The sequence below is a fragment of the Sorex araneus genome, chromosome 2, assembly GCF_027595985.1.
Source record: "Sorex araneus isolate mSorAra2 chromosome 2, mSorAra2.pri, whole genome shotgun sequence".
NCBI classification, from domain to species: domain Eukaryota; kingdom Metazoa; phylum Chordata; class Mammalia; order Eulipotyphla; family Soricidae; genus Sorex; species Sorex araneus.
Window position 1 is genome coordinate 375,428,494 of NC_073303.1, and position 27,283 is coordinate 375,455,776.

General features: G+C 43.8%; 1 protein-coding gene across 1 annotated transcript in view; it reads left to right on the forward strand.

Moving 5' to 3' along the window:
* The window catches only part of DOK6 (docking protein 6), a 435,375-nt gene that overhangs the window by 231,471 nt on the left and 176,621 nt on the right, over positions 1–27,283 (forward strand). The window contains exon 4 of the mRNA XM_055129136.1: positions 24,530–24,649. Coding sequence (XP_054985111.1) covers positions 24,530–24,649 — 120 coding nt within the window. The remainder of the gene's footprint in view (positions 1–24,529; positions 24,650–27,283) is intronic.

The following is a 27,283-nucleotide window of genomic DNA, read 5'->3' on the forward strand; positions in this document are numbered from 1 at the left end:
GAGCCAAGAATACATCCCGAGTACCATGTGTGCAGTCCCAGAACACACACACAAAGCTGAACATTGACATTATTTTAACCATATTGCCAAAATAATAACCAGAAAATTACAAGACAGGACATGGTAATGGGCCCAAGTGACTATTTTCGATTATAAAAGTTCCTATAGAATTCCAAAAAGTAAACAATCTGAGAAATGGGTGAAACCTAAATTCATATCTGTCTGTATATTTTAGGCTAGGAGAGATGTCAGATGTCACTAGAGTCATCTTTTATGTGATGAAATCCCAATAATAACATTTCCCTTAAGAAATAAATCTTTTCTCTTTTTTTTTGCTTTTTGAGTCACACCTGGTGATGGACAAGGGTCACTCCTGGCTCTGCACTCAGGAATTAACCCTGGCAGTGCTCAGGGTACCATATGGGATGCTGGGAATCGAACCTGGGTCAGCCATGTGCAAGGCAAACACCCTACCCACTGTGCTATCACTCCATCCCCAAGAAATAAACCTTGACCACGGACACCCACCCCTTTCAGGTGACAGGGAAGCTGCCACCAGTGACAACACACCTCAGAATCTCACCTGGGGAGCTGGTTGGGTGTTTGTCTTGGGTTCAAATTCAACCTGAGTTCAAATCCTGACATTCCAGATGGTCTACCAAGCAGCTCCAAGCGTAATTCCTGAGTGCAGAGCCAGGAGTAACCCCTGAGCATCGCCAGGTGTGACCCAGAAAGCAAAATATTTTTATAAAAGAACCTCACGTGGTACCCAGCAGCTATTTAGCATGGGAAAGAGAGGCGTATCTGACGGGCAGCATGGCAGCCTGGAACCAGTGGGGACTTTAGAACGTTGAAAGATTTCTTTCTGTTTCCAAAGCATGATTGGTTTGTGTCATGTGATGTCAAGAAACTGCGGGCTCATGTGCATCTGAGTGGTCATTCCCTTCAGCCTCCCAGTCAGAGTTTCCCAAAGATAGCAAAGGTGCAGAAGGATCGGGCACCCCACAGTGTCAACGTAGAGTTCAATACAGAGAGTGGGGACACCCCAGAGACCTGCCCTTCACACAGCGGTGATGCCAGCTCGGGAGCCTAGACCACCAAGGCAAGCAAACCTGCTCAAGTTTCGAAGAGAATCAGCCTGTACGTGAGGGTGTGACAGATGAGTCCAAATGTTGGTGTCCAGTGAGCAGTATTGGTCCTCGCTGTTCTGCGGGCAGGAGGATTAAGGTTCCAGTTACGGCATAGGAGAAATTCTAGCAAAATCTTGTACGGCTTTGTGTATATTGTGGTCTGCACCAACGTTTTTCTGTGTACTCTGGACCAGGACTTGGGGCTGAAAGAAGCGAAAGTGACCTGCATGATACCTCAGTAATAGTATTTGAAACTACAGTGCTGAAGGGAGGGGGGAGAAAAATTAGTATCTGCATAGAGGTAGGCTGGGTGTGCAGGAGGGAAACTGGACATTGGTGGAGGGAAGTGGACACTGAAGAAATGGATGTTGGGGCATTGTATGACTGAAACTCAATTATGAAGAACTTTGTAACTAATCTGTGGTGATTCAATGTTTTAAAAATTAAATAATTTTTAAAGTGTATTGGGGAAAATGTTTTACAAGAAATAAAGTAAAGAAAACAAAGACCAGTAAGCAGATCATTTTTTTTTTTAGGTTTTTGGGTCACACCTGGCGATGCACAGGGGTTATTCCTGGCTCTGCACTCAGGAATTACTCCTGGCAGTGCTCAGGGGACCATATGGGATGCTGGGATTTGAACTCGGGTTGGCCGCATGCAAGGCAAACGCCCTACCCACTGTGCTATCGCTCCAGCCCCAAGCAGATCATTTTAAGAAAGAAGAAGAAGAGGTTATGAGGAGACTTGCCCTATTGTTTCTCAGGATGTATGAAGAGAACTGATGTACTAAACTTCTGTTGTGTGTGTGTGTGTATGTGTGTGTGTGAGTAAACAGAGCAGTGAAAGGGGATGAAAGTCCAGGGGGAAATTATGAATATTTAAGAACTTGATTCATGATGCATGATAGGAAAAATCTGTTGATATTATCTTAATATTAATCTAGTTTACTTAAGAATAAAACTCGGGTGATAATTCGCATGGTAATTTAGGAAGCATTTCTCTATTGCATTCTTGCCTCTAGTGGGCACCATTCATCTCTTCGGATTATCTCTATAAAGTATACACATCCTTTCTGTCATGCAGACTCATCACCACCTTTACCAAGAAAAGGAACCCAGTGGAAAAACATCAAAAGAACCAGAACTATAGATTATCCCCTCTCACTTACTCAAAAACAGACCAACACAAGAGTTAATTGAGATCGATATCTATAAAAATGATTGGCATGGCTGATAAATTTAGCAGAGAATGGAAACCTATTTAAAAGAAATCAAATGGAAAATTCTGGAACATAACTACAAAGGAAATTTATAATTTAATAAAACAGATTTGGTCACTATTAAAAATAGTCATGAAATCTGTAAATAAATTTAAAATAGTTCATTCAAAATATTCAGATTAACAGAGAAGACAAGAAAAGAAAAGAAACTAACAGCAAATATTGCTACAATACAAATTTTAAAAAAAAGTCACCACTGTGCGTATTGTTGGACTTCCAGAAGTTAAGATGCCTGGGGTGGGAGTGAGGGTGTCCAAGAGAAATTTTTGCAGAGAAAATAACAGAATTTTCCAAATCTGAAATAAGACATAGAGATACAAATATTTGTGGGTTTGGACACACATACATACACAACTTACTCTAAGCATCACTTAGAGTAGAAATTATTACAGTGACATCACGATAACCTGAAGTGAACAGGTGGGCTTTAGTTCCTTGCCTGAAAGCCAGTTCTTCCCATGCTGTTCTCTGCTTGTGAAAAGGAGCTTTCCACTTGGATGTGATGCTGTGAGCTAGCAGTACACCGGGTCCTCTCGGGGGTAGAGGAGGGAGTGAGTAGCCATCCAGAGGAAGACCCACCCTGCATCAGACTATATCCCTACAAACTACATGACACAAAAATCACTCTGAGAAGATAGAAGATAGATCAATTTCTGAGTTCAACTGGGATTGCTTACTGTCCTAAGAGTTTGAAGAAGGCACGGTTGGAGATGTCTTGCTGAGGTACTTCGAGAATCTCAGGCATCCGCGATTCCAAGAAGAGAAAAATGTCCTAAGGAGAAACTCGCAGGAAAGCAGTGCGGGGTGCAGGCGAGAGTACCACGGGTAAAGTGCAGATCTTGCACACTTCAGACCCGGTTCCATCCCCGGCAGGGGCGTCCTGTGAGCTCACACAACTGATCCCTGAGTGAAGAACCAGAAGCCAGCCCGGAGCACAGCAGGGTGTGGTCCCCAAATAAAGCAAAAGGAAACACCTGAGTCACAATGAGAAAATGGTCAGTGACTGAAAAAAGAAAATTAGCACACTAAGAACTGCAAATAATAGGAAAAAATATAAATATACATAATAAGTATACTTAAAATGTGATAAATGGGGCAGGAATGACATTATATAGCAGGAAGGGTGATTGCCTTGCACATGACAAAACAAAAAAAACCCTTTTTTATGTGATCATCAAGAAATATATTAGGAGAACAATATAAAGACAACATATTTAAAATAAATCATTACAATTTCTTCTTATTTTCATGAACTTATGGAAATAGAAGGGATTGAATAGGGGACACTATCTGAGACTGATAGTTAATTAGGAGATGAATCAGGTGATACAAAAAATGCGACATAAAATTTGAAGACAGAAATATTACAGTGATACTCAGATTTGAAACAAGTATGTCCAGCATATGCCGAACAGGCATCTGAGAGATCCCCAAGATATGAAACAGAGAAAGACAAAAATTGAAATGACCATAGAGAGGGGAAGCAAAGGGTTAAGGGACGTTATGACCTCGAGTCTTTCCTGCAGTTGACAAGATACATTATGCCAATGTTCAATTCTCGATAGAAAGTGAGAACTTTTCTTGGCAATTCCTACGAAAATCAGACAACTTTTAAAAAGCAAATGACAGATGAACAGACAATTCAATAGTAGCAACCCCGGGCAAAAGACACGTAAAAAATATTTTCAAAATGCTAGAGAAAAATAACTGTCAAGATAAATGATCTTTCAAGAGAAGGTAGAAAGACATTTTCCGAATACAAAAGCTAAGGAGATTTATTAATCTAAGCCTTCACAGAAAGAAGTCCCAAAAATAGATTCTTTAAAAAGAAGGCAACTGAAAACAGAGGGGAGGGGCTGGCAGTCGGGGTACTGAGCCTGTGGGGTGTCTTCAGCTACGGATTCAGGAACCCCATAGTCTGTGACTGAAGACTATTATTTTCCCCATGCTGTGCCTCAATTTCCACATGTAGAATAAAATAAAAATCATCACAATAGCACTCAGTGGGGCCGGAGCGATAGTACAGAGGGTAGGGCATTTGCCTTGAACAAGACCAACCCGGGTTCAATCCCCAGCATCTCTTATGGTTCCCCAAGCACTGCCAGGAGAGATTCCTGAGTGCAGAGCCAGAAGTAACCCCTAAACATAGCTGGGTGTGACCTAAAAAGCAAAAAACTATAATAATAATAATAATAATAGCACTCCATTGAGAGGACTGGAGTGATAGCATAGCGGGTAGGGCGTTTGCCTTGCATGCAGCCGAGGATGACCCAGGTTCAATTCTCTCCATCTCTCTCAGAGAGCCCGGCAAGCTACTGAGAGTATCTGCTGCCCCCCCACAACCCCGCACGGCAGGGCCTGGCAAGGCCCACCGTGGTGTACTCAATATGCCAGAACCGGTAAGAACAAGCCTTACAATGGAGACATTACTGGTGCCCACTCGAGGAAATCGATGAACAATGGGATGACAGTGCTACAGTGCTACAGTCCATTGAGATTTTTCGTGGGAAGCAAACCGGTACTCACAGTACTCTGCTGAGAGTGCAAATTTAACTGCTATTGAGTCAACAGGAAGTAAGCTACTAAACCTGAAATCGTATCAATATCAAATGCAATATCAAACAAGCTTATAACTTCGAACATCACAGGCTTAATCAGAGACAAATAGGATGTCAGAGAATATTGAAGCACCACGTTGAAAGTCTTTGGAACATCACTGTTTTGTTTTGTTTTGTTCTTTCCTCTTCTCTATGACAAAAGAGTGAAATACAGAAAACCATCAAGTGTTCATGTCACTAGCAGTATCTGTGTAACTGGGAACTTAGCAGAAATGCAAAATTTCAGCCTCACTGAATCAGAAACTCTAGAGGTGGGTGGGGGTACTGGAATCCACAGTAACAAGCTCTCCGGGTAATTTGAAGGTGCAACGGAGTGTGAGTGTCTCGGTGGAGAAGCAAAGAAAAGAAGCGGGTGCGGAGGGCGAGGAGGGACAGGAACGCGGGACACAGGAGCCTTGGCAAGCTGAAAATTCACATAAATGAGCAACTAACTGTGTTTTGAAGAGATCTCTAATTGGATTTTTAAAATTGTGTTGTATCTGTCAGGCACTGTCAAAGCACGTGAAAGTGAGACTCTTGTGCTCCATCAGTCAAGGGGTAGGACAGTTGAGTTGCAGGAGGTGGATTGTGTCAGTTTGCTACTGTTCCCTGCATCCCTGTTAGAATTGCAACTTGATTTCCATTCATTTCAACTTGCTTTTGTCAATGAACCTGGACTCAGCACCGCGTGGCCCCACTGAGGGTGACAGCACGGTGTGGTGTACCTTGGCTTTGACCCCCTTCACCTCCAGGCCAGGGAAAGGGCTGCGCCTGGGGCTCAAGCCAGAAAGAGAAAAGTTGGCACCAAGAGAGCTAAGCCAGGCTGGGAGAGAAGAAATCAGTACGGAATCACTGTTTCTTATTCCAGCATCACCTAGGCAAAGGTGGCTTGGTGCAGAAGACTGAATCAGAAAAATGGCAGGCAGAGAAATCTGGTTTGATGTTAGAAGACTTTTTTAAATAAAATATGCACCCAAATAGAGTTTCAGTCCTTAGCTACCTTGGCTCCAGCACCTCCAGTTAGAAGCCCAGTGGGATTAACCCACCGAGGGGGGATTGGCCCATCATTTAGGAAGTGGTCACTTTCCCATCAGCTGGGAGCATTTTGTCTGTCTCATAATTGTGGAATTTGATGTGGAATTCTAACAGATGGGAGAGAGTCTTTCTTTTAACCATCCTCTTTTATTAGAACGGGAGAACAGGCTGGGGGCTGATAGTGATGTGGTCCCGTTCCACAGAGGGGACGTGGGCCAGATCTTCAAACCCAAGTGTCAGTTTCATGACCTACAAATGGGAAACCAGTGTGACTCCATGACAGTGCTGGTGAGTGGCTTGATGGGTCCTCTAGGTTATGGAAATGCCTGAGGACAGTATTGGAGAGGCAGGACATACTTGACAAATAGCACCTCGGAGTAACGGCGATTATTGTGTTTCTTAAAAAAGACTCCAGTTAAGATTTGCTTTTGGCCTCCTTGGACATGCTTTGGATTTTCTGCCCAGAGCAAACAGGTCCCTCAGCTTTGGGGATGCTGCTGCATAGGTTTCCTGGTAATATCTCTATATGCTTTGGATAATTTCACAAGTAGAATGAGATTTCTTTTCCGTGTTCCAGAAAATCTCACAGGCTGATTGGGACTCCAAGCACTTGGCTTCCAAGTATATAACTTGTGTTTGTTTTTTTCAATGACGGGGAGAAGAGTTCCCTGGCAACTGGGTTTCCAGTTCTTCAGACACCTCAATATTCCTGATAAATGCTGAGAATGGCTTTCCACTAAGCCGGCGACTATGACTAAACAGTGTCATAATCTGGATAAAGCCAAGATTGGTCAAGAGATGTTACAACGCCGTTTTGTCTGGTTCCTTTAAGGGGGATTTGCTCTCTATACAGAACATTTGAAAAGAGATGAAAATGAAGTAGGCGCACTTGGTGGGACATCTTCCTTGGGCCCGGCCCTGCGTACTGGACACCCTCAACCTGATGTCCGGTCAGGTTGCGCTGAACCAGGAGGGACACGGGCCAACTCCCGCTCCCACGGGCCTCTCCTAGGAGTCTGCGTTCCTCTCAGCTCCTCACCTGCTTCTTCCTGGTTACATAAGGCAGTTCTTGAAAAGCCTCCCCTCTCTCCAGCCCCCTGTGACCTTCCAGCGGCCGCACAAGCAGGACAGAAAGAGTGTCCAGAAGAAAGGGAGGCGGTCAGCAGGAAGCGCTGGCCAGCCGACGGCCTGCTGTCCCGTGACAAACGCAGAGAGCCACAGAATCACATGCCCTTGTTTGCGCACCGCGTGCTTCTTTGTGTTTTCATAAAAAAAAAAAAAAGGAATTAATTCCCCGAGACCCTGGACAAGGCTCGTAGCTCTCTGCGGGATTCTTATTTTTTTTGTCCGTGTTGCAGCTTGAGGTCAGTGGAGGGTGCTAGACGCAGCAGCAGGTAGGTTGTTCGGCGCGGGGCCGCGTGTGCGTCTCGGGCCTGCCAAGCCGCATTGATTGGGGTTTTACAGGCCACTAAAGTACCAGAGTCGAATGGGCCAGTAATTACCTGCTGGGACATTCTCTCTCCGGAGTCCGACTAAGCACCAGATTGTCAGGAAGGAGCGATTAGAAGCCCCGCGGTGGCCTTGGAGGTGGTGATGGGAGAACTGCTGAATGCATGGAGGAACCGGCCTGCCGCCACCCTGCAGGGGGCCCGGCCCTGCAGCCCTCGGGTCAGTGTCTGTTTGGGAAGGGGCTGTGACGGCACCGAAACCGGCCCCTGAGTGGCAGGCTCGCAGCCCTCTCTGCTTCTCCAGCACCTGCCCGGGTTCTGTGCCCCTGGAGCAGCTACTGGGCAGTTCAGAAAAGTCCTCAGAGTGGGGAGAGTACGCAGACCTTGCCCCGAGGCTGGATATTTTCCCTGTTCTGTAGAAAGGAGTAGTGGGCAAGTATCTCGGGGGATACTGAGTCAGATCAAAAATAATGAATGTGAAATTTCTGTTTCTCAATCCGGCCTTCCAGTACACGGGTCTTCAGAGAAGTTGGCCGATTTCTCTCCTGGTGTGCTCTAAGATGGTGGATGCTCATATAGGATATGTACCGCCCAGCACCCACCCACCCACCCACCCACCCAATGTGCTAAGGACTCTTTTTTTTTTTCTTTGTTGTTACTTCTGGCTCTGCACTTGGGAATTACTCCTGGCAGTGCTCAAGGGACAATAAGGGATGCCAGAGACCAAACCCAGGTCAGCAGCATGCAAGGCAAACATCTTATCAGCTGTACTATCACTCTGGCCCCCTTATAGGATGACAAAATTAGTTTCTTTGCTTCTTTCCCAAATAATATTCAGCAGGACTAAAACTTTATAAAAAAGAAAGAAGGAAAGAAAGGAAAGAAAGAAAGAAAGAAAGAAAGAAAGAAAGAAAGAAAGAAAGAAAGAAAGAAAGAAAGAAAGAAAGAAAGGAAGGAAGGAAGGAAGGAAGGAAGGAGAGAGAAAGAAAGAAAGAAAGAAAGAAAGAAAGAAAGAAAGAAAGAAAGAAAGAAAGAAAGAAAGAAAGAAAGAAAGAAAGAAAGAAAGAAAGAAAGAAAGGAGAGAGAAAGAGAGAGAAAAGAAAGAGAAAGGAAGAATGAGAGAAAGAAAGAAAGAAAGAAAGAAAGAAAGAAAGAAAGAAAGAAAGAAAGAAAGAAAGAAAGAAAGAAAGGAAGAACGAGAGAAAGAAAGAAAGAAAGAAAGAAAGAAAGAAAGAAAGAAAGAAAGAAAGAAAGAGAAAGAAAGAAAGAAAGAAAGAAAGAAAGAAAGAAAGAAAGAAAGAAAGAAAGAAAGAAAGAAAGAAAGAAAGAAAGAAAGAAAGAAAATAAGGTCCCTCTACTACCTAAGTTGGACACATTTGGGAGTTTCCATGTTAATTCTGAGAAGCAGAGTATTTTTTTTTCTAATTATTACAATTTTTTGAATTGATGCCAATTCAGGTACATTTGTTATCCTTGAGTTGCATTTCAACTGTGGAGACAGCAGATGCAGCACATTTGAAGAGAGCAGCATAACAATCGTTGATCAGATTATATGCATAAGCACCTAATTAGAAAGCAAGAAGGAAGCTTTAGTGAGCTTTGATCCCAAGGACTGGCTGTGGGAGCCTGAGGCGGGTGTGGCACCATCTTCCTGCCTCACGCTGCCTGGACAACTCTGAGCGCCTCTGCACACGTGGTCCTGCTCACGGGTCAAACGCAGCTTATTCCTATTAAAGAATATCAGAATGCAGAACTCACAATCGCATCGTTCATTCTGCTTAGCATACCTAGCTTCATTACTTTTTAAGATATAGCTAATATGCTGAATTGATTTTTCACACCAAACACACAGATTCAGTATAAATAATAGAAAAATTATAGGAAAAATAGAACGGCTGGGCCAGTGATCGGTCCGGGGTCATCGGTCATCTGCACTGCAGATGTTTCTTCATAGTCTTCCTCATCAGAAACCTGGGTTACGTGTGCCTGTGCCCACCCCAGCCTCTGAGCTTGGCGGAATCAGCCGGTGATGGTGCGAGGGGTGGCTAGTCTACTTTACCTTTCCCTGTCTGAGAGAACGTGGCATTTGCTCCCTGTGTTTGGACTCAATTCCGGGAACCAATCTTCCTTTCTCCCACCCCTCTCTGCTGCTGCTCCCATAGCTCTGACTTGTAATCAGCCTGGACATGTTTCTAAGATACTTTTCCAACCTCTGCTCCTGAAGTAACTTATTGCTTTCTTTACCTCCACTTCTTGTATATAAAAAAAAAGCAAAGCTCTTTTTTAAAAAAACAAACAACAAAAAACTGTTCTTTTGCTACCTTAAATCTACTCTCTGAGTTCTAGACTGGTCTCTGCTTCTTTATCCAGCTCTTTTCTCTGAAGAGCTTCCTGTGCGCAGAGCATTATCTTTACACAAACAGAAAATGTTTGAATACAATTTTAAGTGGACCCATTTAATCAAACCGAAATTTGCATAACTATGCAGTTATAGATTTTCAATGAGACCATAGTCAGATGTAAAATCTGTACTGTGGAAAAATCCATAAATAAGCAAAAATTCAATGATTTAAAGATGAATCTATGCCATGCCCGAGGAATGCTACTCTATTGTCAATTCTCCAGTGACCAAACAGCCATTCTTACTGCTACAATACCCATTTGCAAGTCAAGTTAAAATAATTGCTCTGGTAGAAGTGCTAGGAGGGACAAATGGATTTAACATTCAAGCTAATGTGTCTTGCTTTATTTCACCTTCCTTCCTTCCTTCCTTCCTTCCTTCCTTCCTTCCTTCCTTCCTTCCTTCCTTCCTTCCTTCCTTCCTCCTTTCCTTCCTCCTTTCCTTCCTTCCTTCCTCCTTTCCTTCCTTCCTTCCTCCTTTCTTTCCTCCTTTCCTTCCTTCCTTCCTCCTTTCCTTCCTTCCTTCCTTCCTTCCTTCCTTCCTCCTTTCCTTCCTTCCTCCCTCCCTCCCTCCCTTCCTCCCTCCCTTCCTTCCTTCCTTCCTCCCTCCCTTCCTTCCTTCCTTCCTTCCTTCCTTCCTTCCTTCCTTCCTTCCTTCCTTCCTTCCTCCTTTCCTTCCTCCTTTCCTTCCTTCCTCCCTCCCTCCCTCCCTCCCTTCCTCCCTCCCTTCCTTCCTTCCTTCCTTCCTTCCTTCCTTCCTTCCTTCCTTCCTTCCTTCCTTCCTTCCTTCTTTTTTTCTTTTTTGTGTCACATCCTGTGATGCTCAGTACTTCCTTCTGGCTCTATATTCAGGTGGTGCTCAGGGGACCATATGGGATGCCAGGGATCAAACCCAGGTCAGCTGCATGCAAGGCAAACACCCTACCCACTGTACTATCGCTCTAGACCCCATTTTTCTTTCAGAACTTACTTTTGACTCTGTATTCATGGCTTACTCCCGGTGGTACTTAGGGGCTATAAAGGGTCCCGGGTATTGAACCTGGGTTGAGCGCATGTAAGGCATATGCCCTCCCTACTCTACTCAGAAAGTCAACTCTGATATGCAGATTCCTCTAGACAATGTCACTTTTGAGAGCTCCTGAAAACCAGAAATGGATCTGGCCAATGTTTCTGGTTCCAGGCCAGTCATTAAACCAAATTGTGCTGCGAAGCAACTGTGCACACACGCCTTTTTGCAAGTTCTGCTCTGCTTCACAGCCAAAACTTCTTTTCAGCTTAAAATCCACTTAGAATGATGGCAGTGGTTCCCAATGTGGGAGAGTAATGAAATGTTCCACAGGTGAGCTCCAATTTTGATGATTATAATGCCAACAGAGTATAAAACCCTCATAGTTGAAGTTAAGAAATTCTGGAAAAATATAATTCTATGAAGAGCTGAGGAATATTACTACCTTCCCCTTCAGGAATATGTTTGGCCTTAATTGCAGTGTAGTTTTTAATGAACTCTTACGTTACTGTTTTGCAACTTTATTTGGTAACTTCTTTTACTCCTCCATATAACCTCCATCCCTGTAGGAATGGAAACAATTTTATCATAAAGTTATAGTCCTTATCAAAGGAAATTGTTTTGAACAAGAATATTTTCATCAGATGATGATCCAAGAGTTTGGAACCAGAGGAGTGAAAAATCTATCTTTATTAGAATTTTTGTTTTCCCTCCAATTATTGCTTCATCTATGTCTTCTCCACTAGTGCCTGATTTCTGGCCTTAAAATTCAAATTTTCCTAACTTTGACTTACATTTTCAATCTACTTAGTCTAACTCAGACGTTGAGGAAGATGGGATCAATCTTTCTATGATTTCTTTGCACCCTCCCAAAATTCTAGCTTTACTGTGGTGCTGAATCCTATGGCTCCAATTCCTCTCTGGTCAGACAACACTAATGTTGTCATTCTCCTAAGGTGAGTTTTCTGTGACTGGCACTTGTGAGCACTTTATAACGTTCTGAAGATGTCGTGTCTATGTAGCCATGAGCATGGATGATACCAATGTACTGCCACTACCCAATCTGTGTCCTCTCTCATCGAGCTCTGCCCTGCATACATGCTACGATATCTTCAGAAATACCTGTCCAGCTTACCCAGAGGGCAGCCCTGGACTTCAGCACGGTCCATTTGGAGCACACTAAACTCCTTTGTTTTTGCCATCCAAAGCATGGGCACATCAGTTTCCTCGTAGGCCACCCTTTCAACTTACTTACCCACTTAGGGGTTACTCCTGACTCCGCACTCAGGAATTGCTGCGACTGGTGCTTGGGCAACCACAGGAGATGCTGGGGATCGAACTCAGGGTGGCTGCATGCACGGCAAATGCCGTCCCTGCGGTACTATCACTCCCGGTCCCTCATGTGCCACCTTCGGTCTCCATTTATCCCCCTGATCCTCATCACAGTCAGGAATGTGAGTCTCCCGCATAAGCAAATGTTTAACCCATCAGTGATGAGGACAGTCACTTATTTTGTGCCCTGGAGACGCCCAGTCTCTAGTCTGAAGGTGTTCACTTACCACTTGGCTCAACACAAACCACAGGCATATATGTGTGCTCACACACACACACACACACACACACGCACACACACACACACGCACACATGCTTATCCTCTCTTGGCTTGTGGGATGGAGAGAGAGATTCAGGCGTTCTCTATCAAAAAACACAGAGGCTGAACACAAGAGTCTGTCCTCGGCTGCCCCCTATGTCCTTAGCTGTTGGTCGCTATGGTTTACTCCTGCACAGAGATGGATGTGCTCTACCCTGGGAGACCAACTAACTATTCTCACAACATTGCTTTTATCCACAGAGTGAAAGAGAATGTGACTATTCGCACTCTTTCTACAGTGTAGGGATATTTGGATGTTTTTATGTGACAGTTTTAGCTGGATCAAAATGTCAGAGGACAAATCCCATTTAACTCTATTATGCAGTTTAATAAATTCTTCTGAAATGCAGAACATCCATTTCTAAGTTGTTGCATAACCTTTGGACACCGGTGATTTAAAATGAGATTGAAATTTAAAATATTTTAATGCATTAAAATCTTAAAATTAATTTTAGGATCTGTTATTTGAAATTCTTATAGTTTATTTAAGTTAATTGCTTCTTATTGTTTTGTTTCCAAACCATTAGTAGGAAATGATTTTTCAGAACTATATAAGTACATTTCTATGGATAGTATATTTATACCCAATGGATGCAAAGTCAATTTGAGCATAATATTTTACCATAACATGATATTGGCTTTTGAAAAGCCATCTTTATGAGCTTGATAAGACTTCTATCATATGAATAGAACATATAAATCTTAATGATCATCTCACTGCAATTATCAGTATAATTATCATTTTTATGTTCCTCATTAATTACTTGCATTTCAATACCCATAGACCTCATGAATCCTTCTCTGAAAGTGCAACTAGAAGGAAAGATTTTCATGTAGAAAGGATGTTGCCGGTGCTATGTTCTCACACAAAGGTGGATGGAGGGGCCCCAGAGGCCTGAGTGGGGGTCTTGGGCACTGTGCTGGGTGAGGTGAGGTGACTGTGTCATGGGTGCCGTGCCTTTCAACACCTTTACAGCGCGTCACCTGAACTGTAATAATTTTAGCAAAAAGGAGTGATATTCCTCATCCCCTCCCCTCTGCTCCCTGCTGGCCATGCTCACAGCTCTCAGAGTAATTCACACTGTATGTCTAAAGGAAATGTCATGGAAAATCTATCAGTACATTCTCATTCGTCCAACAAATATCCGTCCATTGCTCCAGACTTCTGACTCCAACAGGGATAAAATGCCAACTTCCTCTGCGCCAAAGAGAAGCTCCAGCTCCAACTTACCAAGAAAACCGTGCGGAAGACTCCCTACAGTCATACTTCTGGCTCCAAGAATTTGGTTGTTTTCCATTTCAGCACAACATGCCTTTCTTCCTTTCCAAGGGAAATACAGCCCCCAAGTCTCATACACACTGCACGACCATTGTCCCTACAGCAAGTCTAGATATGGCTCTTCATGACAGAAGCCAATGGCTCCCGTGCCATTCATTATACACATGGTGTGGGGGCAGCTGTGATGGTGTCTAGAGGAAGGCCCATGAAGAAACTTTTCTACAGGACTTGCTTCTCTCTCTGCCCTCAGGGATCACCCTTGGGTTTACGGGACCATAGGGGGTGCCAAGGATAGAACCCGGGTGGTCTGCGTGCAATGCAAATACCCTATCTGCGCCACTATTTCTGTTTTTAAGACCTCTTTGACCATCCTATATAACTGAGCCACCCCCTGCCCACTTGATCACTCCCTGAATCATCTTTTATTGTCTCTTACTACTAGCATGTAAACAAGGAAGCAGGGACTTCATCCTGAGGACATTAAATTGTGCTTTGCACATGTTGGGGACAAAAAAATATATTGACTAGATAATCACAAGGTAAGATGTAATGGAAAGAATGAGATTGTATGGTGGAAGTCAAAGATGCCCCCATGATTTGTTAAACTAAATGAAAAACAACTACCTGATGATGGTCCGAATTCTCCTTCAGCAGAGACCCAGGAGACGGGCTGAAGATTGCTGTCAGTAGGGACATGGGGACCGTGCCATCAGCAGAAGATCATTCAGTGGATCTTAATCTGCAGTGATGCATTACCAGATCAATTTGGGGGGAATAAGTCTGCCCATCTTCACTTTCCACCATCATCAGCCTGAATCAGAGAACTCCGAGTACTTTTGGAGAGATCTTCCCACCCTCTCTCCCTCCGCATTTGCTGTTTTACCTGTGTTACCATGTGCTCAGTTAAGGCTCTCAGGATCAAATTCAACCCTGATTAGACCCTTAAGTAAGGTCTTCAGGGTCTAATTCGCAAAACAGAAATTCACTGCTCTTACTGAAAAAAAAAAAAGTATGTAAGATGATGAATGTCTTTGTGAATTCCACTGAGTGGTCCCTTTCACAGTATTTATACAGATGGACTCAGAAACTTGAAATAAGTTAGAATTTTATTGGTCAATTTTGCATGACAAAACTAAGCAAAATAATCTGTCATTCTCTCCACTACTAAACTTATCTTTTGGCCACAGCATCTATATTTATTTGAGTTTCCTCTGCCTCGAATATTTCCCAGATTTTCCTCTTCCTTTTCCAGATCTCAAACTGGGGCAGGAAGGTGTCCTGGCATTTGAGCTGCTAGATGCCTCTCTATACCTCTCTGTAAAAGAAACTTTTCTACAGAACTTGCTCCTCTCTCTGCCCTCGGGGATCAGCCGTGGTTTTATGGGACCATATTGAGTACCAGAGATGGAACCTGGGTGGTCTGTGTGCAAGGCAAATACCCTATGTCTCACGTGGACACAATATTGAAATAGCACCTGTGGAGCTAGAGAAAGAGAGAGTACCGGGGTTAAGGTGCTCCGTCTACACTGCCAATTCCAGCTCGGTCCCCAGAATCACATATGGACCCCCAAGCAACCCCAGGAGTGAACTGTGAATTCAACCAGGAGTGATCCCTGAGCACAGATTCAGAAATAAACCCTGAGCACCACCAGGCATGCCCCCAAAGTCAAAAAGATAATAAATAAATTTCTGTGTATACCAATGACCCCAATTTTGTAAATTTAATCTGAGTATTCTAAATACCAGGTTCAAGGAACTATTGACTTTTACATCTCCACACTTTTATATATAATAAACTTCTAAAAGCATTCTTGTCTCCAAATCTCCTTCTCCCATAGCCCTATTTCATGAACCCTTGCACACACAAAAATCTTTAATGTCCACACCAATCTTTAATGAATGCACAAACATTTATCTTTAATATTCCTCTTTCTTATACACCAAACAATTCACAATCTTGCCGATGTCGTGGACTCTTGTGGATATTACTGTCTAAGTGGTTCTCCAACGATGCATTTGTTGAAACCACTGTATCCTATGTTTAACTTTCCCCAGCACTTTTCATTCTCTCTGGCCCTTTTTATAACCTTTTTATTTTATGACTTTGGCCAGTGCATCTTACTAAATTTTCATTTGACTCGGTTCTTTCTTAAGCACCTTGTAATTTATATTTTGTTTCTGAGTTAATTTTGTCCTTTTCTTCTACTTTCCACTTTTCATTCCTCCTATTTTTTGCTCATTTCCATTTTAGTTTTTGAATTTCTAATTTAAGCTGACTCTTCCTATCCAAAAACGCTTATTTGAATTGACTCAGTTATTTTTGGAGCGCACGCTTACAATTTTCTCTGCATCATGCTTTCATTTGGGGAAAGTTGATGGAGATAAAAGGCAAGTTTCCTAACTGGATTTGAATGTGTGTGAATCTTCATGTCTTGAAGTGCTGTGGGAGTTCTCCCTAGATTATGTTTCCTTTGCAGAGTCTTGCAGTGCTGGCTGTTTTCAGAGTCCAGCCACTTCTTATCCTTTCATGTCAATTCATCAAGGTAGACTAGCAAGGGTTTTGTTTGTTGGCTATTGGTGAGGGGGGGAAGATGTTAATTTTTCTGATATTGTGCCATCCTTTTGTCTTCAAGAATGCCCAAATCTTCATTTCTTCTCCCCCCCACACTCCCTACACCAACCCATTGCTAAAGGTATTTATTCCTTCCCATTTCTCTTTTACTCTCTCAGAAACTACATAACTGTAGTGAGTTGTCCACCAATCCGGGTATGACCCCCGACCCCAGCATCTCATTTGCATTTTCTATGACATCTGGACCCCTGTGTCAGGTGTCCTCTGTCCAATCCTTCTTGTACATCATTCCTCTGAGTCCTTTGCCTTTGAAGGTCCCTTTCTCTGTATCCTCTCTTATTGCTACTCATCTTCTTGGTTAATTTGTGCAGTTTCAGCATTCTCTGTACTTTCTCCTAAATAGTAAGAAGCAGGAAATTCTTCCACAATGTTTAATTTCTTAAGCTCCAAGTAGATCCCATCCTACTGTGCTATGCATATGTATATATGTGTATATATGTATCGCATTCTGGTATTTCAGTTGGTTTACTCGGTGGTTTTCCACACAGAGAGACATATTCTGTTTTGCCCGTGTGTTTGTGTTGGTGTTCGGTTGTGACATAACAAATTACTACACACAGGAACTTTAAACAACACACATCTGTTATCTACAATTCTGAAAGACAAAAATCCCATACCAGTCTCCCCAAGCAAAAACTAGAATATTGGCAAGAGTGTTCCTTTCAGGAAGTTCTAAGAACATACAGCTTCCACACTCATTGAGGTTGATTCAAACCCATGCTTACAGTGGCTGTCAGATGTTCTCATAATGGATCTGGCTGTTGTGGAGAAATGGTTTTAGAGTTCCAGGTGATTTCAGAACACAGTTTTCAATAACCACATCCTCGAAATAGTTTTATATCCCAACAGTTTTGTTCATCCTCCTCACTTTGCTCCCAAACACGTCATGCTGACTGCAATGAAAGGAATTGCTTTCAGATCTTATGGAATATAAGATCTTCAATCTTAATAAGACTCAAGATCTTAGTTGTCAGGACATGACACCGGAATTTAAAACACGAGAAAAAGAAGACAGCATATTAGAACTTTACAAATAGTCTAAGGATAATGGTATAGTGTGTGGGAATGATTATTGATCCAAGCTCCTGAGGGGCCCAAAAAGATTGTCCAGTGGCTCAGGTGCTTGCCTGGCATCAAACCTGACCCACGTTTGATACTTGGGACCATATATGATCCTCTGGGCACTGTCAGAAGTGCTTCTTGAGCTAAGACTCAGTAGTAAGTCCCAAGCATAGATGGAATGTGGTCCAAAATCCAAAGAATGAGTGATAGAGAGCTGGATGAGTACTTTCCTAAAAAAAAATGTCTCTTACTCAAGCATTATTTCCATAGCAGTTTAGAACATATGCATCAAATATTATGCTGTAATCTATTACAAATTCTGCCATGTGCACAATTCTTCATGCCCATGCTGATATTCCACTGTGGAGATGCGGTCATCTTTCTCACGTGTCTTCGGAGTTCTTGAAAAGCATCCTTTAATCTTGCTTTCTTGTCATGTTTTAACATCCTTGTTCCCTCTGTAGCAATGCACTCTCGCCCACACACTACACCATTATCTTTAGACTATTTGTCAGTGCTGATTTGCTCTCTCCTTTTCTCTGCATTGTTTTAAACTCTTGTGTCATGTATTGACCACTATCTTCAAGCACTTTCTACAGCTCTTGGCAGAGTAAAAAGGAGCTTAGTTCTATTGTTTGTTACTTGGGAAAGAGGTTGGTGAGAGGAATATTCTCCTTGCCAACATGTGAAGACCCTGATTTAATCCTTTTGTTCACAGACAGAGGCGTTAAAAGATAAAACTGAATGTCTTTGGGGTGGTGTCGAATATTGAATCTAAAAATTTGATATATCCACTGCTGTTAAATCCAGGAACGTTTATATTAATGAACAGAAAAAGTGGGATAAATTTTTGTAGCAACTCATTTTATTGGCTCTAAGTTGACCTGTCTACAATTCTATTGCTATATCGCTAGAGAAAATCACAAATTTCATAAAATGTACATCACACATAGATACAAAGGGGAATTTATTCAAGACTTCCTTTTGGGAATAAATATTACTAATGTAGTTAAAAGAGAAATATAGCTTAATTAAATAAGAAACTTTACACATGTGAGATTTTAGAATTACTGAAGTTAATAAAGAGCCATATTTAATACTTCTCTTCTTCCTAATTAAATATCTTTTTATCTAGATAAGCCAACTGTGAATAGTAAAAGCTCTAAATTTCACTTTACTAGGACATAAAGAGAGGTCTCCGTAGGACAAAGCCATAGGAGATAAAGAAAACACCCAACAACCGACTAGTCTCCAGATCATCTGCTTTTGGTTCTAGAATTTGTTTTAAATTCAAAAACTTCCCTTTATTTCCTGGTCTCTCATTCTTGTATGAGTTTCTGTGTGTAGCACTGTTTGCTGCTAGTGTGACTCAACCCATGGTGTCTCCTGCTCAGATCTCTGTGGCATGTTGTTTGGGGAAACAGTCCAGTAACTCAGTACTATATTGAGGCTGTGATTAAAAAGGGGACACAGGTCTGGGGAAACACAGGAGAAAAATGTCTGTCAAATCCCCACATGGCTCTGAAGGTGTTGAAGTAGGAAGGTCAGATTTGAAACAGGTTTTAAGGAGGATGAAGTCAGAGGAGGCTCCGGGAGCATCATGGGGATGTGAGAGGGGCAGTAAACACACCTTCAACTACGAAAGCACAACTTCCTCCCTCCTTTAAAATGACCAGCCTGCCCGTCTGACTTCTCTGGAAACTTCTTTCCTGTGAACCAGAGACACTCACTATCTTTGCTGAAAAGTGTTTTGACTTGCTTTGTTCTAACTCTCTTTTGTTTTGCCTTTTCCCTATTCCCTCTACTGAAAAGAAAGAGAAAGGGGGTGTCTATAAAACATCCACAAGGCCACTGAAGTGTCATAGAGGTGCCAAGTTTTCAAGAACAAAAAAGAATCATCAAAATGATCTCTATTTTAATAGTTCTATAAATTTCAACTGACACTGAGAAAGAGCTTTGTTTTCCTTACGGAACACAGTCCATGGGGGAAGAATTTTTTTCTTTCCTTTCCAAAACAGTGTATCTCAAAAACTTTAGTAATGCAAGAATATTCGTCATCAAATTACAATACACATATATAGAAAATAAGCATCAGATATACTTTTAAATGATTGGTCTCACTAAGACAAAATGGATTGTTTTACCTTTATTTAAAAAATAAAATGGTCAATAAAGGCTGAATCCAGTGTGGCCACAATGCAATTATTTATGATTTTTCTCACAAAACTATTCTCATCTGCATCTTACAGTAAATTAACATGAAATTGACCGCATGCTATTTTTAAGTATGTGGTACAATTTTAGCCGATAGCGTATTTTCTTGTATGTGTGATGATTTTATTTTTTATTTTTTAAGCTGTTGCTCATTTTGGTGTCACAATCCTAAGACCAACATTTAGTGAAGGCAATAAAACTTGGATTTAATCGTTTATTTACTACACACTTATTAATGTCCTGATATGCAAAGGACTGCTCTGATTTACAGAAAACAGCCATCATCTCTCCCGAGTTCTATAAAGCAGGAATGGCAAGAACCTCAGGCAGGCAACACCCTTCTGCTCCTAACTATTTTTATTTAGCGCTACTGCTAATCATTATTTTCCCTCCAATCAATAAGCCCATTTTTCTCATGATTCACTCATTGAGTTAGGTCTGGTTCCTTCATTTGTCTTGTTATTCCCAACCATTCTTCCATTTGTCTTCAGGAGGGCACTGCATTTTTTCATCGAACTAATTCTACATGTAATGAACCTGTTCTTTGAGTCTCTGACCTGGAGCAGAAGTTATTTACCTTCGTTAGGCATTTGAGCCTAGCCACACTCTGTCCCAAAAAAGACATCATAATGAAAAAGCACCTTTTCCCAAGAGCAAACCAGAACAAACACAGCAGAAGGTGTTTCTGCCTCTCTTCCCCCACAAGGAAATTTAATTATTTACACCCTATGTTATAGACTGAGACAGAAACCTGATGGGGGGGGGGGAGGCATTGTATTGTGTTTATGGGAAAATAAATATTTTAAAATAAAGTGAGTTCCGATGGTTGTGTTTGTATTTAACCTCCTCGGTTCTGTGAAGAATGAATATGGGAAGGTTAAAGGAGAGCGATAGCATAGAGAAGACACGCGTTTGATGGTAACGATGGGAAGAAAGAGATGGGGCAGGAGAAAACTAGCAGACATCAGTAGAGGTTGCCTGGGAAAGAACAAATGGAGAGTAAAATCCTGGTCATCCGAAAGATGACTGGAAAACTGATGAGAAAACCAAGGCTAGTGCAGGACTCTGAGAAATCTACCTTGACTGCTGCAGGCAAGGTCATGTATGAGACACGCCTGACAATGCATGCAAACAGGCAGAGATGGGCAGAGCGCTGGCCCCATGGCTGTGGGCCCCACGCACCCAGTTTGGGCTAAATCTGACCTTCGGTGATTTTCCCGTTGTCCTTGTTTCCCGTCTGTTCTGCCTACATTCCACTCACACAAACACACACGTACAAAGTGCTCCTGTAAATAGATGCACAAAGACACAACATACACTTTGGCATGTCCTGACTCACACATCAACATGCGTGAACTCGTGTGCGGATAGACACACAGTTTCACCATTTGACACACACGGGTGCACGTACCGACTCAGTCCCACTGAGACTCGCTCCCAGGAACTGGGAGCCCCTCACACTCACCTTCTTCCTGTTCTCCTGCTGCCCCCTGTTTCCTCCATCCCGGCAGCACAGCTGGGCGATCCCTTCCCACAGCCCTCCAGAGTAGCTCCTAGCCAGTGCCCCCACCAGACCCCGGGTCTACCGATAAAAGACTCTGAGATCTGCACAAAGCCTCCTTGCACGGCACCTGGGGAGGGGAGCAGGGCAGATGTGCTCAGAAGGTCTTCATCATCATCTCCCTCTCTCTCCGTTTCCAATTCAGTCTTTACTAGGACCGCATCTGCTCTCTTTTGATTGCTCTTGCTGGTTCTGGCTTGCTATGCTATCGTGCCATTAAAATGCCAAAGCACTGGAGGTCTTCAAGCCAGCTGCAAAAACATCCTTCATTGATGTCCAGGGAAAGGCTTCAGACACCCCTTTGCTGAGAGAGGACGTTTCCCTGACTCCAGGCCCCCATCGAGGTCCTCTAGTGAGTCTGACTTGAAGCAATGGCTCTGGGGCCAGAGAGAGAGCACAGTGGGGCGGGCGCGTATGGCAACACAGTGGGTTTGATCCCTAACACCACCAATGGTCCCCCGAGAGCAGTGCTATGACTTAGTCCCAAGCACAGTCAAGTGTTACCCCGAAACCCAAACCAAACAAGCAAAAAAGAATGGGCTTGGCCTTGGGGGACCCCCTCCCGAGTACCCGAATCTTAGGACCAAGGCGTGGATGGCAGCTGGGAGTTCTGTGATGTGCACACAGGCACAGAGATGGCTCAAAGGAACATTGGCACCAGGCGCTTCCGCGTCTTTGACATGCTTGTTCTTCCCCCCAGGCAGTCTGCTACTGCTTTCTCTCCTCCCTGCCTACAGAGTCCTAGAAAGAACATGCGGGTAGGGCCGTGAGGATGCTGTGCCAGCCACCTCTCGTCTTCCTGATGGCTTTCCACCGCGGAGCCCCGAGCAATGCTCCAGTGATGGAAACGTGAGCGTGGAAACGCTGGATCTTCATTATCTGCCTTAGCAGGAATCTCTGGGGTGTCGAGGGACACGGCCAGGGACATGCCTCCAGACTTACGTCTGTGGAAAGAGAAGCTCTCCACGTGTTTACCAGTCTGGCAAATCAAAACTCATATGTTTAGAGAAAATTATTTGCAATATATGCTAGAGTGGCTCCTGTACACTTTTTTTTCCCACAAAGGCTGATGTTTCTGCCCTGAAGGATAATAGATGGATAAATAGATCATTGACAGATGATATACAAATAGATATTATTGTTAGCAAATCTCTGAGCCTGCATAAGTGCCCACTTATTGACTCCTGCCCTTGGGTTTGGGAAGGGCGGCTTTCTGTGGTCCTAGAGAGTCACCAGGACTCTCTCCGCCTGAGCCAAGGGACAGGTCGCAAGAGGAGCTTCTTCTTCCCGGGCTTAGATACAGGACGTCTCTTGCACTCTTGAGGTGATGGTCCCAAAACTATGCCGACTGCTCCCCTGCCCTCCCCTGTGAAGGAAACGCCTTCTGCAGCTAGAACACAGAATTGCGGTTTTTCTGTATGAGACTCTGAGGGAGACTGCATGCTCTTTGCTTTGTGTTCTAACAATATTTCATGGCCATGCCAAATCTAAAAATAAGTGACAAATTTCACTTGACATCCCATTGATCAGGATTTTTTTTAAAGCTAGAGCCATGTGACCAAGCCCAGCTAGGAACTGTTGGTTGGGCATAGCGGTTGGCACTCAAATCCTTGGACTCAAGAAAAGCTGCTGCCAAGTACTTTGTATGTGGAGTTTCAGATGCCAAGGCAAAGGTTGCACTGTCACCCACCGAGAGTTACAGTGGGTCCAAGGTGACCTACAGTAAACTGGCCCACTGCAGATTTGCACTGAGGGAGCGAGCAGACCCTTCTCTGGGCAGCTGTTCATGGGAAGTTCTGATCCAGTTTCTGTCCAGTACCATTGAGACTTGGTCCTAAATTTTGCCCTCTGGCCTTTTGCAAATCTCTGCATCTTGCATTTCTCAGAATACTGGGGTTTCAGCTTTGTCTTGGTGCTGACCAATACTCAAGTGTATTTCATCCAAGCCAGCAGGAATAAGCACGGGGATTTTTTTTTTTCAGATCCTTTTCAGATTCTTTCTTGTCGGTTTCTTCAGATGTCTGACTTTTATATCTGTGTAGGTATAAGATGTTTTAAATGTTTTCCACAAAGACAAAAATCATGTGACTGTGAAGCAGGAAGAAGCTAATGAGAATTTTTTTAACTAGCATTCCTCTCATAAATTTGATTGTTGAGTTTACTACAGGAGAATGAGCCTTCTAGAAACTATCCTGGAGTTGCTTTGCAGTACCCCTGGCACACTCTGGGTATTTTCCATACATAGGCCCTTGCTGGTTGCTGATCACTACAATCCAGTCCACACAGATCCAAGGAAAATTTAGGAAAACTTTTGCTTACTTTATCTAGCCTGGCAACTTTTCAATCGATCATTTATTTATTTCTATCACATATAAGGGCTGGAGTGATAGCACAGAGGGCAAGGCATTTGTCTTGCACACAGCGAATCCGGGTTCGATTCCTCCGCCCCTCGTGGAGAGCCCGGCAAGCTACCAAGAGTATCTCGCCCCCACAGCAGAGCCTGGCAAGCTACCCATGGTGTATTCAATATGCCAAAAACAGTAGCAACAAGTCTCACAATGGGGACGTTACTGGTGCCCGCTCGAGCAAATCGATGAGCAACGGGATGACAGTGACAGTGATCACATATACATTTAAGTCTTTTCTCTCTCCCAGAGAAGACAGAAACCGGAGATCCCATGAGGATATGCTACATACCTTTGCAAAATGTTCACTCTCTTGTGCCATATGGTTCCCTGAGCATAGCCAGGTGCAGTCCTGGGGCCCTCGGGGCACAGCTGGGTGTGGGCCAAGGGGACCCTGAGCCCTACCTGGTGGCCTGGGCACTCCGTGGCCTGGCGGAGTTAACAGTGGCGCATCCTGAGCATCTTACATTGGACCGTTGGTAAAATTGACCAAGAATCACTGGGACGGGCACCCAGACTCTTGAGCATTGTGTGGGAGCCCCAGCCAGACAAAAAAAAAATCTCAGTCGAAAATAATAGTATGAAAATCATTGGGACTATCTAATAATTATTAATAAACATTCTCATATTATTACTTTAAGTAAAGTACAGTGGGGTGACTCGATGGCCGTAGGTATGACGTGCAGCCGGCAGAAAGAAATAGGCTGTCTCCAGATCCTTTTAAGCCAGTTTCCTCAGATGTCTACATCTTCCTGCACAGCTGGGAGGGCTGGGGAGGGCGCCCGTCCGCCCGCCGGCGCTGACCTGGCTCTCGTGTGGTCCTTTCCAGAGCTGGAGGCCGAGGAATGGTGCAAACATCTGTGCATGGAGTGTCTTGGGACGAGGCTGAACGACATCAGCCTCGGGGAGCCCGACCTGCTGGCAGCTGGGGTGCAGCGGGAGCAGAACGGTAAGTGCCACCACCTGCGGCAGGGCGTTCCGCGCGGCCGTCGCCGTGGGCCTGGGGACCAGAGAAGGTGGGTTCGCACGCAGAGCGTCGGGGCAGGAAAGTCAGCTGAGCAACTCAAGCTATTGTGGGACTTACTGGAAAGGACCCTGCATCTAAGAGAGCAGCACTCCGGCGCATGCGTGTGCGCGCGCGCGCGCCTGTGTGTGTGTGTGTGTGTGTGTGTGTGTGCGCGCACGCGTCTGTGTGTGCGCGTGCGTGCATGTTATAGGTGCCACCTCCCGAGCCTGGCTCTCACCCTTGCCTGACTTCTTGCTCTTTTAAGTCATCACTTGTCGCAGTGAACTACTAGGAATTTAAGTCATAGATTAGAAGTTTACTCCAATTAAGTTTCACTTTGTTCCCTTGGTAACTTTCATAGATGTAATACCTATAACAATCAGCTCAACTCATCTTGTCACTTAGGATCACGAGAATTTGGCTAATACTGTCTCTTCATCCAAACTGCAAAGTACCACCGGCTGGCCGGCTTGAATAACACGACTTGTATTCTCACAGTTGTGGGAGCTAAAGTTCAAATGGAGGGGTGGTACCTGATGGGGGCGCTCATGCTGGCTAATAGCAGCCCCTTTATCCCCTCTTCCTCTGTGGCAGAAGACAGAGAAAGTGCTCGCCTCTCTTCTAAGAGTACCATCCCACAGTAGGGCCACGCCATCAGGAACTCATCTCAATTTATTCCTGAAAATCCACTAATAAATCCTATCTCGTCCTGCTGTAGCTCAGCGTGTGATGGAACTGGGGACAAGCACACCACTGAGGCAGGACCGGATATGAAACCTCAGGCAATGCTACAAGGTGTGACAACACACAATGAAGTCTCAGGCTATGCTACAGGGTGTCACAACACGCAATGAAATCTCAGGTTACGCTACAAGGTAACACAACACACGCACTGTTTCCCAATAGAAGAAGTGTTTCTGATGCCTAGTAAGAATCAGTGCTGAGTATTTTAGATCATTCCTCTGGAGCACTGAAGTTAGAGTCCCGTAATGACCTCTGTTTATTCCTGCTTTAAGACTCTCCTCGCTACCGGCTGATGCAGCAGCCTGGAAGCAGGAGGCAGGAGAGCTAGCTCAGTGATGGGAGTGTATACTTGGTATGCAGGGGGCCGAAATTCTATTCCCAGCCCCGAGCACGGGCCCCTGAGCACCACCAGGAGCACCCTCCAGGCACAGTCAGGAGTAGCACAGCTCAGCACCCTGAGCACGGCTCTGTGTGTCTCCCCCCAAAATTAAAGAAATCAAAAGAAATGTTCCCCTTTTGCTACTTTTTTGATGACAACTGTCGGTGAAAGTCAAAAGTTCCTGGGGAAGCTTGACACTAGAAATATTCATAGCTTGAGAACTGGGCGGCAAGGGGGAAAGTCCTTCAGAGCGATCGTCATGATCTTCCTTTTAGCTACCGTTGTCCCTCTCACTGCCCCTGTTCTCATGAGCCATTAGAAAGAACTTTGTTTTCTTTGCCACTAAGTCAAAACAAATAGAAGGTTCTCTGTGCTTATTGAGCATGAACATTTATGAGCACAAACACTGCTGACACTGTGGATAGTTGCAAAAAGCTCAGACATGGCAGGGGACCGAGAGATAGCACAACAGAGATAAAGTTCTCCTCACATGCAGCCGACCAAGTTTGACCCCGTATGATCCCCTGAGCACCACCGGGAGTGACCCCTGAGTACAGAGCCACAGGAAGCCATGATGAGCACTGCTAGTATGGCCTGAAGACAAACAAGACTATAAGCAACAGGGTGGCAATTGCTTAATGACCAAAGGTTCTATACATTGAGAAAAACATGCTCCAAATGACGGACCACCAAAATAACTAAAGTAGCTTCTAATAAACTTGTAGAAAGACATTACCAACACAATAGCAATAGGAGATGTAGACAATCCTCTCAATGATGGAGAGATCAACTTAGCAAAAATTCAATGAGGAAATATTGGTCATAAAGAAGAAATGGAGAGATGGCCCTAACGCATATTTATTGGTCTCTTCCAAAAAGTTAAGTACAGGGTACCAGAATAATAGTACAGTAGGTAAGGCATTTGTCTTGTACACAGCTGACTCAGGTTTGATCCCCAGCACCCACATGGTCCCTCGAGCACCAGGAACGTCCCTGAGCGTAGAGCCTTATATAAGCCTAGAGCACTGCCAGGTGTGGCCCCAAAACCGAAAGAACAAAACAAAATGTTGAGTACACATTTTTCTCCCATGCACATAGGGCATTCTCCAAGAGAGACCGTATGTTAGGATACCAATTAAAAAAAATATGTCGCCATGAAATCAAGAAGACAAGAGCCATATATATTAGACCTCTCTCTCCCACTTTTCCCTTCCTCCTTCCCTCAGAAACCTCTAAATAAAATCTACTTACTTAAAAAAAAGTGAAAATGAATGACAAACAGAAACTTGGGAAAAGCTCAAATCTTGGAAATGAAACAACTTGCTCTTGAATAAGCATGGATCAAAGGGGAAATCAATGAAGAAATTATAGAAATCCTAGAAATTAATGAGAGTGGAGACACAAGTAATCAGAACATATGTGACACAGCAAGAGCTGTCTTGAGAGGAAAGAGC